Genomic DNA, 16,740 nt, shown 5'->3' with positions numbered 1-16,740 from the left:
CTGACATATTAACACATTTGGCACGTGCAAAATCACGTGTAGAGATGAAGAAAAGAAATATATCCTGTTGATTTGTTATCTGGCAAAGTTTGTAGTGTACTACTCAACTTCTTGCCTACTTACCTACGTATTTTGAATTGGTCAGCATATCACCAAGGAACTAAATTGGATCTAAAACACCTCAAAACGGTGCGGGTTCGGGTCACCTGTTTCTTTTGCGGGGTATGGAGGCGGATAACGCTCGTTCAAGTGTATACCTGATTGCGCATGTCCAATTGGTTTAGTGGTACCCAGTTTTCTCTTTGGTAAAAGTAGATCTCAAGTTCAGCTCACTCGATTATGATACCTATATATCTATATTTTTGTTATGATTTTAATACTAGGTTGTGATTGATATGCGAGTTAACCTTATGTTGTAAAAGTATCTTTGTAAATATCTGTGTGCGAGTAAAATTTCATCGGTTATGGATATGTGTTCGCAGGTATGCATGAGGACCCGAAATAAAAGTTGAATTCTTGAAACAATATTGTTCTGTTCACCTATATGAGGGGCTTTTGTGAATCTGATCTCCTCACTCTTGATCACATGGCCATATTATCTTTGGGTCCTTGGCCCAAAATTAAAAAATTAAAACAAAATAACACCCAAAAAAAAAAAAAAAAAAAGAAAAAAGAATAATTCAAAAATGATAGACTTAAATTGAGTTGAGCTTGGTGTGACTTGTGCGAGGCAGCAAGTGTGTAACTAAAGAGGACATTAAATGTAATTAGTTGTGATGAAGAGGGAAGAAAGGGCTAATTAACATGCACACAAGTGATATTATTTGTTAATACATTATGAAATTCACATGCATCAACAATTGACAGTCACTTACACGCTCATAAATGCTAACTTTGAACGATTTCTTTATCAAAATTGTGCACCTTCCCATCCAATTTCGAGTAATTTGGGCCCGGATTTGAGCACGAATTCGGATGGGGAATCATCCGAGGACTGCGATTTTAGTGATGTAGTTCTCAAGTACATTAACCAAATTCTTATGGAAGAAAAGACCGAAATATATCATGAGCCTGCAGCACTTGAAGCTGCTGAGCTATCATTTTATGAGCTTCTTGGAGAGAAGCACTCTCTTTCTCCTCCTTGTGACATGACTTCGTATGCTGATCAAAACAATGAAAGCCGAGATGAATGTCATCCTTCGCATTCTAGTGATTACAATACTACCTCTTGGATTGGCTTTGGGGTTGTGATTCGCGTGAGTACAAATCCTTGCATGTTTCTACTCAGTCCAATTCTCTGTCATTCCATGCCTCATCAAATGGAAGTGGTAATATTGTAGACAGGGTGTGAATTCTTTTCCGAGCACTCTTAGAGTTCCTCACCTTTTGAATTGAGATTGAGTCGGTTGTGCAATTTAAAAGAGGCTCTGAGGAAGCAAGTAGGTTTCTTCCGAATGGTAATGGACAGATTGTTAATTTGGAAAGTAACACGATGTTACTTAACGAGGGGAAGGCAGATGCTATACGTATGGGAGCTGAGGTAAAGAAGAAGAATGAGTACTTTTTCTGATGGGTGAAGAGGAAGGAAGAATCCTTACTGCGAAAATGTGAATGTAGATGCAGGGAAGTGTAACAAGCAATCAGCAGTTTAAACTGAATCAACTGTGAGTTCGGAAATTGGTGATACGGTTTTCACAAATTGCGCACAAGAACAATCTGCTCTTCGTGAAACATTGCAGAACGGGACAATCAAGAATGTACAACAGCATGGTCAGTCGAATGAGGCCAGTGGTAGAAAAGGCCGTGGAAAGAAGTGGGGATGTAAAAAGGAAGTGGTGGATTTGAGAACTCTTTTGACTCTTTGTGCACGAGCGGTTGCAGCTAATGGTAAGAGGACGCACAATGAGTTGCTTAAGCATATCAGACAGCATTCTTCTCTTATGGCAATGGGAAACCCACTGCAAAGACTAGCTCACTATTTTGCTGATGGTCTTGAGGCACGCATGGCTGGATCCGGTGCTCAGATTTACAAAGATCTTGTGTCCAAGCCAGCATCAGCTGCAGATGTCTTGAAGGCTTACTATCTATATCTTGTCGTGTGTCGTTTAAGAGGCTATCGTTTTTGTTCTCAAACAAGACAATAATGGAAGTAGCTGAGAAAGCAACAAGGATAGCATGCGGAAACTTATAAAGTTCCATTTCAGTTCAATGCAATAGCACAAAAGTAGGACACCATTCAAATCGAGGATCTTAAAATTGATCGTGACGAGGTGCTTCTTGTGAACTCGATGCACAGTTGTTTTAAAACTGATTAGGACCATAAATCTGGATATCTACACATTGGGGATTTCAGGAGGGCCTCTTCCACTTTTCCACATTGTTCGATATGAAGATAAATGTCCCGCATGATGCTCCAGAGAGGATTTTGATTGCGAGGGAGGTCTTTGGTAAGCAGGCAATGAATGTCATTGCATGTGAGGGTTCGGAGAGGATTGAGAGACCAGACATACAGGCAGTGGCAGGTGAGGAATCTGAGGGTCGGGTTTACGCAACTTTGAATCAGGAGATTGCGAAGGTAGCAAAGGACATCCTCTCTCTATCATTTGTCAATTTGTGTCACGTAAGATAATCAACAAATTGCCAAGGACAGGACCTGCTAGCCAGATTACTCGGAATCATAATATCGGCAGCTGCAACAGCGTATGGTCTTCGGGTGAGAAGAGGTTTGTTGTTGAAGGGCGGTAGCGAAAGCCATGATTACACTCTTTTAAGAAGGATCAGCAACTCTAATCCGGTTGCCCAGAGGCTTTTTCTACTTGATTGCTACTTCCTGAATCCTCTAGTTTCATACCGCTGTTTAGATCATATTTCTCAAGGTAATTGCGGCATCCAGCATGAGGGACAATCTTGTAATTTTATTTATCTTAATTTAGAGTACCTGTAATTTCTGTTGTACTTATAATCTTACATTGACCATTTTTATCCGCTATTATTTACTCCAATAAGCTATCAACAGCAAGAAATTTGAACTTGGAATTGTAGGGCTTTACCCCGAGGGGAGCCCTTCCAGAAATTCTCAGAGGCCCAGGCTGAACCCAGGCCAGTGAGGGGGTTTGGAAATAGTTTTCAACCAGCAATAGACGCGCCTCGGTTAGAACCTCATTAGCTGCGTCATTGCCCCAAGCGCAAAGATGTTTTGCGCCTTCTGCTTCTGTTCCATTTTATAATCTCTCCAGCAGCTTCCCATCTATCTCTGGGCGATGTGGGACAACAGCAACAACTTTGTCTCACCAATTGTATTGTATTCCTCGCTTTTCCCCCATTCAACAGCTACCTACTTTATCCAACAAAATTGCATTTTATTATAGGCAATAACCCACCTCAAAATTCAGCGCTATTACGATTTACACGATTCAATTTCCTCACAATAACATTGTATTATGAGAGGTAAAAGTCGTACTCATATGCTATTTAGTACTATGGTCTAGTGATATTCTTTTTCATTTGTAAGTGAGAGATCTTAAGTTCAATTCTTGCCAAAACAAAATTGAACCACATTATTATTAGCTCATTGAGAGATTTAGCCACTCCCTCACCTCTTAGTGTAAATAGTATCGTTTGTTTAAAAAAAAAAAAAAAATCGTACTCATATATATCTTTTAGCTATTTGCTAATTTGATTATTTGTCAAAATAATGACATGATAAGTATCGATTCGTTTGTAGATTGGTATGGAAACCAAACTGGCACAACATAAACAAAAAATTGTCATCATGGAGCTTCGTTTTCTTCCCGGTTAATATTTAGTTATTTAGTAGCATGAAAAGAAAATCAATCGCACAATTTAGTCACAATTCTACCGCATTATCAATTTAATTAAGGAGATTAAGGGTGATATTTGAAAAAAAAAAAAAAAAAAAAAAAAACTCGCTGTTGGTTGGGGTTTAGGGTTTTATTGCGAAGAAGAAACCAGGGAAAGAAACAGAGAGGAAGAAAGGGGTAAAGATGAGTGGGGCAGGAAAACCAGATTTCTTCTACAGAGAGGCTCAACGCCTGGGCTATGTGGCTCGCTCGGCCTTCAAGGTATTCATTGATTTACCTTTTTACCTAAAATTCATGTCTCTAATTGCCACTAACCCACCCACATCTTTCAACAGCTGCTTCAGATGCAGAAACAGTACAAGCTCATAACCCCTGGCTCCTCTGTTCTCGACCTCGGCTGTGCTCCCGGCGCTTGGCTTCAGGTCCTTTTTGGTCATTTCAAAATCCTAACTTTATACTCAAATTTCGATTGTCTTCTCATAACATTCATGGGTTTTTGTTGAAATTTGCAGGTGGCTTGCCAGAGCTTGGGTCCCCTAAAAAATGGCGGCCTTGTTGTCGGGATTGATCTCAAGGTCTCATTTTTCACTATCCTTTCGCGTTAAATTTTCTTTCTTTTTCTGTTTATTCGATAATTTATATAGAGTAATTGGGTTGTGAAATGCGGAATTTGCAGAACAGAAGGTGAAGGTTCCAGCTGAGCATTGTGATTCGAGGGTTCAAACAGTTTGCGCCGATGTGATGAAACTCCCCAGAGCCCATGTCAGGGAACTATCTCCACAGGTATTGTTGTCTTAGCTTCTTAGCTTTAATTAACAATGGTTCAAATTGCTTTTGCTAATTTATGTCTTTCGATTGTGAGAACAATTCAAATCTTCACAGCAACTTTTTATGACCAAGAATTATTAGAAACTTGGTTAATTATGCTGTTGTTTCGATTTATGATCACGTTGTCCTTCAACCCTGTTTCAGGATGTTTCAAGGTGTGAGACAAATAATATTTTGGTTCCTTGCCAACTTTTGACATTGTACCATGTGCACATGAATTTCGAACTTAATAAAAACCAATCTTAGCTTTTTGCAAAGGAAAACGTTTATAGGATCCTCTTGCAGATGTAGGATAGGAATAGGGAAGAGATTCATGGTTTTGCCGTTGTGTTTGTGCAGCAGAAAGGGTTTTCTGTGGTACTCTCGGATATGTGTCCCCTCGTTTCTGGAATCTCAAGTAAGGATGCAGCTTTATCGCTCGAGTTAGGTGTGCAAGCACTGAATTTGGCTGTTGGTGGAGCTGCCTTAGCTCATTGCAATAACGAAATTCAAACAGAGGAAAGTAATGATGGGGCAACTATAATTTCAGATGATAATGGTGTATTGCGAAGGGGAGGCAATCTTGTGATAAAGCTTTTAGAGAGTGAAGATGTGCAAGGTCCTTTTCTTAATTCCTTTCTTGTTTTTACCCCTTGTTCTGGTAACATAATAGCAGTAATTGCTCCATTGAAGCTCTGTTTGGATATGTTTTTTACCCATCTTCTGGCCGTTTGTTCTGTAGAAATCAACAAGATTTGCAAACCGCTGTTTAGAAAGGCATCGCTGTTGAGGCCTAAAGCTACAAGATCATCGTCAAGAGAGATTTATTTGATATGTCAAGGTCTGCAGTCACAGGCAAAGACTTAGAACGAAGATTGCACCCCAAACTTTGGAGTAGAAATCCAGCATTTCTGAACATTGTAGGTGTTTTGCAAGACGAGTAAACTGATCGATTGGCGGCTGTGAATTATTGTGTCCTGAATTGAACCATACCACATTCCTTTCAACGACCTTGTACTAAATGTGTCTTTCGAAAGATTACGATTGAATGTTACTGATGCTGTTATTGGTTTTCACTTCTATTTTATGAACCAAGTTGCGATGTCGTACACATTTCTTAGGAGGCTCTGGAAATGAACACTGAAAATGTATGTTGTTGAGTTTCTTAATCAGACGAGAACACTTTACAAAATACAAAAACTTCGTGTGGCGTAAAAGAACCAAAGAAAAAGAAGAAAATTTGTGTTTTCACTACCGATAAATTACAGTATTCTTCTGACCACAAAGAAAATAAGAGCATCTCCATTTACAAGATATCGCTTCATGTATATGTGCAAGAGAATCATCGAATCTGAGTTCGTCCTAGTGACCAAAGACCTGTATCCTTCACTGATGTCTGAAATAACAAACGAAAAGAAAAGGATCAGAAAAGAAGTCGTAACAGATTTTAGGAGGGAAGATTGGATCATGATATTCATGCATACATGTGTCTTCACAGATGGGAAGACGTTCCAGAATCTTAGAGTCTCATCCCCGGCACCCGTGACTATTGTCTGCAGTAAAAGCAATTTTATTTGGGTTAGAACAGAAATTTAGGCTTAAACAAACAAGAACTTGTGCGTATACAGGGTGGCGTATACGGGGTGGCAAAAATGGTGCAATACCTGACCATCTGGTGACATTGCAAGGTACAGAACTCGCATGCTATGGCCGGTTAAAGTGGCAACCTATACAAGAGGACATTCCGGAAGGAATTAGATAGAAAGCTTGCAACCAGAAAAGGTTTTTTCTGCATTTTCTTATGCTTCAAGTCGATTTGAACATTTACAAAGTTTAAAATGAAAAGGCCAACCTTTCCCATGGATGGATACTTCCAAACCATAATTTGATTCTGGGAGTACCCATGAGTGCTGACTATCTCATTCACATTCTTACTCCATGTAAGATTGCAGACCTGTAAGTTTAAGTCGACTTGAGTGAGTTGAGGGTATTCTCTTTGCTTGTAGGAATAACAGAACTGAAATGTACCTGGCTTCCTGTGTCGATGCTGTTCAATTGGTGGCCGTTTGTAGTGTTCCAGAACCGAATACTTCTGTCAGCAGTTCCGCCTCCAGATGCAAGAAGGCCACTCTGGTGGGGTGACCAAGCAATGGCCTTGACAGCAGCTGTGTGCTCTGTCAGCCTCAAAGCCGGTTGCTGAGAATGCTGGTTCCAGACCAAAAGCTGGTCACCAACAAGCCACTAAGTTAGCCATTGACTGAAACATCGAAGAGAGCAAGAGAAGAGAACACGAACGGGAAAAAAAAATAAACAGCTTAGTAATGGCTACCTGATTATCATTGCCACCGGATGCAAGTTCCCTGTCATCATTGGACCATTTCAGCCCACATACCTGAAGAATTGAAATTTGAAGAAAAGTTAATTTTGTTTGCGTTTTCCCAAGAACCTCATTTACTCACAAAGTCTTTTGAAGTCTTCATACCTCAGACTTGTGGCCAACAAGCTTGCTGATGTAATTGTCTGGGACTCGAAGATCGTGTTGAAGTATGTTCCGGTCTCGGCTTCCTGAAGCTAATATGCGCGAGTTCCACGCCAAAACTCCAGTCCTTGTTTGATGCCCGCCCATCGTTCGAACCCTCTTGCACTGCGTCCCATCCCAAACCTAGAACAAAACATCACAATTAATGGCCATCTGTCTATCAAGTGTAAATCAGAGGACTATCGATTCAAACAAATAGCTACCTGAACTCGACCAAGACTTGTGCCAATTGACAAGTATGACCCCTCCCGTGTCCATTGGACAGAGCACACGCCGTCATTAGGCCCCAAGTCACAGAGTTTTGTCACCTGAGGAAAAACAATGCATCACAAACTACTACAAACTGAAGAAAGTGGCAGAGACAGCTTTTGAATTAGACTTCGAAACCACAGAATCAAAAAGTTGGAAATCTATGTTTAAACTCACCTTGCTGTTTGATGCACTCCAAAGATAAACACTGGTCCCCAGTCCAACTGCAAGGACATTTTGGGAAGACCAGTCCACAAGGTTCAAGTAAAAGTCATCTTGTAGTGATGGAGCATCCAGAACCTGCAACCCATCAAGCCTTTTAAGATCAACCATTTTAATTTTCCCCTATAATTCCATTCTTAGCCATACCAACAAAATATCAAGCTATTACTTAAACCATATCAACATCATAATATCGACATAATATCATAATATCAATGCTAGTATGATGATATATACCAACTTATCAAAAAAAAAAAAAATTATGACATATATCGAGTAATCCTGCAAACTAGCATAGGAAATGCAGCTTTTCAAATCAACCATTCTCGTAATCTAAGACCAACTCCAATGATGGGTTAAAAGCTGAATTACCCCCCCCCCCAAACCCTCTCCAACCCAAGGGAAAAATTTGGGCTAAATGCTAAATGCTAAACCAAGGTCAAATTCCTCCCAAAATTTAGCCCATAAATCGAAGTGGACTCCACCCAATATTTATCAGAATTTAAATTTTTTTAGATTAAAATGTTCATAAAATTAATTTACGGTAGTCTGCATATTTATTTATTTTTTAAAATTTAATTTAACAAAAAAAATAGCCTAAGTTCATTCTTTAATAATCCCGGGCTAAAATTTTAGGTTAGAACGGTTTGAACAGAAAAATTGTTTCTAGGCTAAAAACTAAATTTTCCGGGCTAAAATATTTGGCTTTTAGCCCAACCATTGGAGATGCTCTAATCCATCAGATCAACTTGCTACTGCATTACAATTAAGCTAATTAAGCTAAATTGAGCTGAATTAAGCTATATTTAGCTAAATGAAACTATTTTAATCACTTTTTTCTTAGCAAGGTTCTGTCTTTCGTATTCCTAAGCTGCCAAAATTTTCAAAATTAACATTAAAAATTAAAGATCTAAAGAGGGAAGAACAGGTTACAGGGGATAATTGATTACCTTATGGGGTGTCTTGGGGACCTTGCGAGGAGGCTTGGGAGGCGTCGTCTCACTGGAAAACCCACTGTCATTTCTCAGAAGGGAAGGCGAATACGGCGAGTTGGGTCCAGAGTTCTCCGTCTTGAACCGCAACATGTTCTTGCTGGGACTCATTGGGGACGCCGCACCACCTGCAGGAGAAAAAGACCCGAAATCAGACCCGAAAAGCTCCGATTTCAACAATCTGGCATACGCCTCGTTGCCGCCTTCTTTCACCGGCGAGGCCTTCTCGTTGAGCCCGAACGTGTGAAGCCGCGAAGAGGATCTGCAGGGGATGAATCTGTCGCTGCAAGTCGAGGACTTGGACGGCGAGGACAGGTTCGAAATCGCCCGACAAGAACCGGGCGATGCTGAGAGACTGGAAACCGCCCGAAAGGAAACCGGCACGGAATCGAGGCGGAGCAGTGTCTCGGACATCCCGGTGGGGAGGTTGAGCCCGGATTTCCTCGCTTGAGGTGACTCCATTGCCGGGTTTTCTCGGATACGGTTCTTGGTTGCTTGGAGGAGGAGGTGCTGGGTTGCTGGGTCTGAAGAATGTGACGATATCATATAGGTATAATTAATGGGGTTTTGGAAAGAAGAAAGAGGAGGCCAAAGGACCAGCAATGGATGGAAAGTCCGGCCTCCCTCTCTCTCTCTCTAGAGTTTCTCTCTATTGGTTCAGTGTGGAGGAAGACTTGTAACGGTCGAATAACAGTGGGGTTTATAGGAGCGGTGCTGGGGTTTTTTCTTTTAATTTAATTTTTTTAAATTTCTGTAAATAAAAATGTAAGACGCGCAATGTGCATGTATAGAATGCTACAACGGTCATTTTTTTTGCTTTGCTCGAGCTCGTCTATAGCTGGCAGTTTGGTGTGGTTACCAAAAGTAGGCCGTTGCCTTGAATTCAATTGTTTATTGTTTGGCCTTTAAATCTAGTGTGATTCAATGCATCGAAATTTTTTGTCGTTGGATTCTTATTCATTAAATTCATAACTGTATATCCAGTACGTGTCGTATACTAAAATATAGTAGAATTTTTGGCAACAAAGAGCTACCCATGTGCTTTTTACCATATATTCTTTCTATTTTTTATGGAGGGATCGAGTAATTATGAACTAGTAGTGATACTAACCCACGTGTTATGATATGACTAACAGCAAATATATTTCTCAGACAATAGTATATTAAATACAACGTGTTATAATATTAAATATTGATGTATTTGTAACACAACATTATTGTGTCATTACTTACCTAAAAAGTTCTTTTAGGGTTTGGGTTTGGTTTGAATGAGTACAATTGTTGCCCAAGTACCGCATATTAGGGAAACTCTCACACCAAGAGAGACACGCGTGGAGTTTTAAAAGTGTGAGAGATAGAACATTAGCATTCCAAGGGCCATAAAACACAAAAAAGTAACAAATGGAGACGCTCGAGAGGAATGAGGCTATTTCATCGACGATATTAACATGTTGTATGCATCTAGGTTTAACAACATCAATAATGCCATACAATATCAGTGTGTTATGGAAGAAGCTGAGTTTAGTGCCATTCAATGGACATACAGTAGGAAGGGTGACCAAAACAAAACAACTACAATGTATAATACCGAAACTGGTATCTCCGGACACAGTCTTCACCCTACTCATAATACTCTTCCTTGCTGAAAGTTTGTGTCGGGAAATGGGACTCGGCAGCGTAAGCGGAAGCCCCGCGCCATGCATCTAATATCGGATCCAATGCCTTGGCTATCCTTATGGGAGAACCACACAGCAGCTTCATCCGGATTCCAGCCTCCAAGCGCTCGCTCATGCCAGGAAAAATACTCCCAACAGTCATAAATATTGAACTGGTTAGCCCCTCCTCCAGCTCTTGGAACTTAGTTGGCAGCCTCCTCAGTGACACCTCAGTCATATCATCTAAGCCTGCCTGGTCGATCCCAATCCAGTTGGGATGAAATAAGATCTCTGGGCATCTGAACCTTTCAATGCCGAAAACAATTTGAAAATCTTCCTGGGTGAGAGGACGAAACCGTGGTGCTTCAACAGATTGAGGGTTTGCATTATCTGGTTTGGGAACAAATGTTGGGTCTACTTCCTGTCAAAGCAATGATCCAAGATAAATAATCATGAATCGAACAACAATGGTAATCACAGTCAACACATAAGTGAACCAGAATAAACTGACCTTGAGCCTCGAAGATAGACGTGCTAGCTCTGCTTCATCCACATCTGGTCCCTCGTCATCATCATTGTTATCTTTGCTCATGAGTTTGTACAGTTGCCAATCTTCATCTTTGGCACCGAAAGTATCCTCACCCTTGCCGTGATCAAAAGCTGCTGTTGTCAAAAGGCGCATCCTTTCCCTTTCTGCAGCATTTAATCTCTCCCCACGGCCAACATTTCCAGAAAAATTATTCCCATTTGTATGAGCCCCGCCATTTGTCTTAAGTCGTTTTTTCTGTTCAACTTTCTCAGAAAGATCTTTATATTTAGCATGCAACTGCTCCAGATAAAGTTCTGGGTTTTCTCTACAATAAAGAGAAAAGGAGAATACGAAACTAATTGATGAGGAGAAAGTACACATTCCAAAATCCCTAAAATAATCAAGAGGAAGCTAGCATGCTAAGCAGTGAACCACAGAAAATCTTAATTTTGGAAAACATGAATTAACCCTTCTCTCCTTAAAGTGTGACCACAACAAATCGATTTTTTATTTTCTGGTCGAGAAATTAAAAAAATGTGTCACATACAATTGTTTTTGCTCATCTTGTTGATTTTTCTTTTCCCGCTCTAGTTCTTCTTCATGACCTTTCTGTTTAGCTCGCTACCGGCCTTCAGATGTGGTTTTTAGGAACAGCTGTCTCTTTTTCTCCTTCAGCTGTCAAGAGAACAATACCAAATGACTACATTAATGACGAGAGGAAACCTAAAAGTATGAAATAAGGAGAAAGCTCTGATGCCCTCTGGTTGACGCTGTCTTCAAATGTTGGGTTTACGGAGAGGACTTCTGGTTTTTTGAGTCGTAAATAAGTTTCAGAGCAATGAATTGTGTGCAGACTATGCATACATCTTGAAAGTGCAATAGACAATGACTTCAAAATGGTGGGGAATGTGAAGGAGATTTGGCATATACCTGCTCAGGTGAGCATGTTATCAGGTACATTTAAAAGAGGAAACCTTTCGCTTCCTACAGGTTCTGTCTTCTCCTAAAGCCAGGACAGATAGCAAGACCATTTTTGTCACAAACCCCATGCAGAGATTATACTTGTAGCTGAATGCAGCATCAACACCATATGCTGTAAGTATGGAAATGAAGAAAAATTAAATAACTGAACAAAAATAGACATAATAGAGGGAGCAAAAACTACACAGGACCAAAGGCTCAGTGTGGAAGCATGTCTGAAGAGATAAAATTTTAAGTTACCGTTGATATCTATAGATGGAACTCCATATGTCTCAAACAAAAGTTCAGCCATTTTACTGCAAGAGTGAACTGGGTTGCACACGCATTCAGTAATCAGGATCGGATGATCAATCTGTTCTGCCCTCAAATGAACACAAACTTAAGGAAAAGGTCTTATGAATTGAATATACAAACTGATCTGAAACCTTGCATAAAAAAAATAAAAAAGCATTAAATTTAAATATGCTTGTAACAATCTAGAAAAACAAGAACACACTCTTGCATATCATTCATGCAAGCTGATATTGGCAATCTATCGTTAAAAAGAACTGGCTTCAAGATAGACAAAATCATGGTAGAAAAGAAATCTGCTTTTAACAAAGAGAACCTTCATAATCAAAATCTAGAGCTTCAGCAAGTATAGTAAAACGAAGAAACAAATGGTCCATTTTAAATCATACCCATGATCCATTTGCACCCAACCGATCAAGGGCAAAGTCAAGAATTTACAGACGCAAAAGAATATAAGTAAGCCTACAATTCTAAGATTACTGCAAGAAAGCCCGTAAATGTTGCTGCGTTCTATATTTTATACATGGTATATACTAAAATCATGTAAACTTTTCATTTCAAGGAGGTAGGCAAGCTAAATACGAATTGAGTGAGGCTACCAATATAGAATACAATCAGCAGTAAACTGAACTTACATATTCCATAATTTCAAACCGGAGAACAACATTGTTGTCAAAAGCTGAGCGAGGTCCCGACCGCTTGCAATCAAAGTATTTCAACAATGGCCGCAGTTTCCCCGGAATACAGTTTTTTTAATTTTTTGATTTTTTTTTTTTAAGTTACTACCTTCGATAATAATACAAAATTGTACACGGAAAAGCTTCCTGAATCTTGCAAATTAAGCTCCCAAAAATACATAACAGTGAGAAAATCAACCGTACCAGTGGCTTTGTGGCGAGGTCTCTGAACAATGTTGCGGAAAATAACACGAGGCTCGGTCTCTCCTGCCCACCTGAAAATTGCTCCCAAATAAAAACGAAGAAATGAACAAAAACAGCCACAAATTTACGCACACAGAAGTTGAAATTAGGGTTCTTGCGAGGCTATACCCGATGCGGAAATAGGAGGCGCCATTGTCGATGACGATGGGAGTGGAGGAGGGGAAGCGTCTGTAATCGGACTGCCGTTGAATTTTGGGGATAAACGGCATTTCGAATGGAGGAAGCCGAGGCCATGCCTGCGTTTTGTGCCCTAGCTTTCTCTGCTTCTTCTGTTGCAGTTCGAGTGTTCAACCATGGTACAGAAGAAGCAGATGCACAGTACCAGAATTGAACCGGGTCGGGTTTCAAAGCTCACTGAAGTTTCGCTCTAACAGGTTTTGCCGCCAACATATTGAAGCCCACTCGGAAGTTCCTCACGCTTTTCTACTCTGCTGGGCCCCCAAAAGACTGGGCTAAATTGGGCTCAGACAAAGCCCATAGTATTGTTTTGCGTCCCTCTGGGGAATTTAGTTGCATGGAATTTTACTCGAGCATCATAAGGCTATATGCCATTTTTAGGAATTTTAGTGATTTGTTTCTCTTTAATACGAACTGTTGTAACAAATTTAAATTTTGTACAAGTGATATTGGAGAACATTAGTCAAGAATCGAACAGAATACCTAAAGTGCATGAAATTATGAATAAATGTACGTTGCGAATCACTTTAATTACAAACTCTTTGCATATAAAAAATAAAATAAATGATAATAGTAATAGTAATAAATATGAAAATTTTGAAATTCCACCATCAAAAATCTACATCAACTTTCACAGTATCATTGTCAATGGGGCCTAACTTATTGTTTAACAAAACTCAAAACCGAAGAGTTAAATCTCTTAAATGCCACTTGATTGCGGTCGATGTTCTTTCTTGTCTAATTTTACCGCTCCATCGAAAAATATCCCTTGTTTGAATCGTAGTCCAACTTGTTAATTTCTCCATCACCTGCCTAGAGTTGAGCCCTGAAATTTGATGACTAGTGATTTGAGAATCATGAAAATTGGTTTATAATTTTGGAAAATGCAAAATTAACATTGGATATCACTCTCTTAATGTAGATAATATCATTTGTTAATAAAAACACAATTAACATCGTCTAACATTTACTTGTTGAAACTATAATAACAGTCCAACAGACATAGAGTTCACATGTGAAAGGGAAGTACAAATAATAAAAGTACTGATAAAGGCATTGAAACTAAGGCGTGGTGATGAAACATTCCAGGTGAGGATATCGTCCTTAGGGATTGAATTATTGTACCATTGGCAATGGCACTGGCACAGCCAAATCTCACTCAGTCAAGAACATTTGGAGTACAAATGATCTGTCTAATTGTCCTACTAGGGAATCATTGAGGTTTGGGATCGATATATGTGCATTGTTATCTGTTAGAGTTAGATATCTCGCATTGGATACCACTCTTGTTTCACTCTTCAAGGGTTACTTACCGATCTTCTTCAATTAAGTAATCCTTAATACGTTTTTGGTTAACTAAAAACACTTTTGACTGTCTTCAAATTAATTAAACATACCATTGAAATTCTTAATCTTTGAAGCCCCAAATTAGACCCGGCAGTTTCTTACACGACACGAAAATGACACGAAAATAATGGGTTTTGGATCAACACGATAACTAATCGGGTCATTATCGGGTGACCTATTAAGAACCCGTTAATAATAGGTTCTTAATGGGTATACACGCGCGTAACCCGTTTTGACTGGTTAAGAAAAATAAAATATAATTTTAAAGTTTAATTACAAATTTTTTTTATTATAAAATACAATAGCCATATTGTATACATTGGTATATTCTATATTAAATATATATTTTTGTATTATTATTCTATATAAGTTAAAAAAATTAAGTTTTATTTGTTTATTTATTTTTATTATGAGAGTTTCTTATTATCATTAACAGGATAAATTTTACTTAACATGTTGTTGTCCAAAATTAAAATCAACTAGTATAGTATTAGTACAGGCAATAAGACATTCCTACAAGTATGAAAAAAGTGAAAGAATATATAAACACTCGTGATTCATCATTCCTCCATGAGTAGACAATGGTTACACTTACATTATCGTTTAGATTTTTAAAACCCTCCAAACTGTCATGAATATTGTTTTTTTTATTTGAGTGTAAAAGTAATAAAATTAATAATAATTATTGTAGAACTGTAAGAAATGTAAAAAAAAAAAAAAAAAAAATCACTCATAGTGACAAGCTTTACAACTTTCGTAAAGGGGTCAACTTCGAAATCCAACACTATAATCCATAAACCTTAAATTTGTATTTAACCGTCGACTGTCGTTTAGCCTTTATTCTTTATATTGAATTTCATTTTTAAAATTTTCTTTTTTGAAAACATGATCTACTGGGGGATGTAGGAAGATGAACGGTTCAGATCTTTGATATCACATCCCGATATTTACGGTTAATTGAAATATGAGTTGATGTTATATAGTTTGTAGAGACTTTATAAACACCAAACAATATTTTCACTAACGGTAAAACTTTGAACATAATATCAACGATCTGAACCGTTCATCTTCCTGTATCCTCTAATAGATCATGTTTTCAAAAAACAAAATTTGAAAAAACAAAATTTGGTGAGAAAAATGAAGCATAAATGTAAACAACAATCGACGGTTAAATTTTGATCTATAATTTATATGATTATAGTGGCACGTTTCAAAGTTAAGCCCTTCACGAAAGTTGTAAAGCTTGTCATTACAAGTGTTTATATATTTTTTTTTCTGTATTTTTCACATTTCTACATTAATTAAAAAACTATTAAAGACTTTACTTAAACAATAGCCATAGAGAGAGTGCTAATGTAGAAAGCCTCACTGAAAATATCATCAATATAACTCTTGAAGACAATATATCAAGCCAAAGTTCCAATACCGTTTCCCATGGTGATTGATGAGAATTGAAGAGTTTGATTGTAAGAAAATGTGCAAGGTTCCAAACCTTGAAACATAACTCCCTTAATTTTGCAAATCTTTTGAACATTTGATATTTTGTAATGTTCTAATGTTTTTTTATTTTTTATTATGCTCTTATTTTGGGTATGTAAATATGTAATATTTGAAAGACAAATACGTTTTTATGTTTTGAATGTGATAATATGGTATGTATATATTTATTTAGTATTATGTTTTTCATTTGATTATTTATTGGTTCAAAATATATGTCCTTAACAGATAACGGGTCAGGTTATATTACCTGTTAATATTATGGGGTCGATTTCGGGTCGGGTCATTTTACCCGTTTATTTTAATAGATGTTACACGACACGATCTGTTAAGATATTGGATATGACACAAAAACGATACGAACATGAAAAACACGATACGAATGCCATGTCTATCCCAAATGCTACATCCAGCTTGAACTTTGGAAGAGTGAAATTAGGGTTTACTCTTTTAACCGGTTTCCTTTTGCCACGCGCAAAAGCCCAAAGAAATGATCACTTTCGTACTATACCATGGCAAGTTGTTTGTACGTAACAGCCGAGAGAGAGAGAGAGAGAGAGCTAATTAAATAAGATGACTCAGAGTGACAGGCCAATAAGACATTTTCTTAGATATGTTATGAGGAAGAAATCTTTAGTTGTGACGGAAAATTTTAAATTTTAAGTTATTAATCTTTTAACACACATAAATCA

The 16,740-nt window shown here is 38.2% G+C and overlaps 3 protein-coding genes and 1 non-coding gene across 13 annotated transcripts; 1 reads left to right on the top strand and 3 right to left on the bottom strand.

The window, feature by feature from the left end:
- Positions 1–3,042: 3,042 nt before the first annotated feature.
- Positions 3,043–3,193, bottom strand: LOC125469003. Its single transcript, XR_007251331.1, has one exon. It is a non-coding gene; the product is annotated as a U4 spliceosomal RNA (small nuclear RNA).
- A 540-nt stretch (positions 3,194–3,733) lies between these two features.
- Positions 3,734–5,704, top strand: LOC103948436 (ribosomal RNA large subunit methyltransferase E). Of its 4 annotated transcripts, none has more exons than XM_048565811.1 (7): positions 3,734–4,082; positions 4,157–4,243; positions 4,334–4,396; positions 4,503–4,604; positions 4,992–5,076; positions 5,179–5,247; positions 5,371–5,704. In XM_048565811.1, exons 1-7 carry the CDS (start codon positions 4,005–4,007, stop codon positions 5,493–5,495), a joined length of 609 nt encoding a protein of 202 aa, XP_048421768.1. In that variant the 5' UTR covers positions 3,734–4,004; the 3' UTR covers positions 5,496–5,704. The 4 variants fall into 4 exon arrangements, with proteins under 4 accessions (XP_048421768.1, XP_048421767.1, XP_009357744.1 ...); XM_048565810.1 differs by having other exon boundaries at positions 4,989–5,076; XM_009359469.3 differs by having other exon boundaries at positions 3,746–4,082; positions 4,992–5,247.
- Positions 5,705–5,762: 58 nt separating this feature from the next.
- LOC103948437 (protein FIZZY-RELATED 3-like) lies at positions 5,763–9,340 on the bottom strand. The gene is made up of 10 exons (XM_009359471.3): positions 8,589–9,340; positions 7,594–7,716; positions 7,371–7,475; positions 7,111–7,290; positions 6,958–7,020; positions 6,657–6,851; positions 6,481–6,582; positions 6,293–6,355; positions 6,113–6,181; positions 5,763–6,024 (listed from the first exon to the last, which is right to left on the bottom strand). Exons 1-10 carry the CDS (start codon positions 9,174–9,176, stop codon positions 5,971–5,973), a joined length of 1,542 nt encoding a protein of 513 aa, XP_009357746.2. The 5' UTR covers positions 9,177–9,340; the 3' UTR covers positions 5,763–5,970.
- Positions 9,341–10,043: 703 nt separating this feature from the next.
- LOC103948439 (actin-related protein 5-like) lies at positions 10,044–13,342 on the bottom strand. 7 transcript variants are annotated; one of them, XM_048564844.1, is made up of 7 exons: positions 13,136–13,342; positions 12,968–13,038; positions 12,036–12,220; positions 11,745–11,907; positions 11,362–11,489; positions 10,797–11,139; positions 10,044–10,706 (listed from the first exon to the last, which is right to left on the bottom strand). In XM_048564844.1, exons 6-7 carry the CDS (start codon positions 10,965–10,967, stop codon positions 10,251–10,253), a joined length of 627 nt encoding a protein of 208 aa, XP_048420801.1. In that variant the 5' UTR covers positions 10,968–11,139; positions 11,362–11,489; positions 11,745–11,907; positions 12,036–12,220; positions 12,968–13,038; positions 13,136–13,342; the 3' UTR covers positions 10,044–10,250. The 7 variants fall into 7 exon arrangements, with proteins under 7 accessions (XP_048420801.1, XP_048420802.1, XP_048420804.1 ...); XM_048564845.1 differs by having other exon boundaries at positions 12,036–12,213; XM_048564847.1 differs by having other exon boundaries at positions 12,036–12,173.
- Positions 13,343–16,740: the final 3,398 nt, after the last annotated feature.

Source organism: the organism of the source record quoted next, unplaced genomic scaffold (genome assembly GCF_019419815.1).
Source record: "Pyrus x bretschneideri cultivar Hongxiangsu unplaced genomic scaffold, Pyrus_bretschneideri_v1 Contig4, whole genome shotgun sequence".
NCBI lineage: Eukaryota > Viridiplantae > Streptophyta > Magnoliopsida > Rosales > Rosaceae > Pyrus > Pyrus x bretschneideri.
The sequence above is the reverse complement of the archived record's forward strand: the minus strand, read 5'-3'. Positions and strand labels throughout refer to the sequence as shown.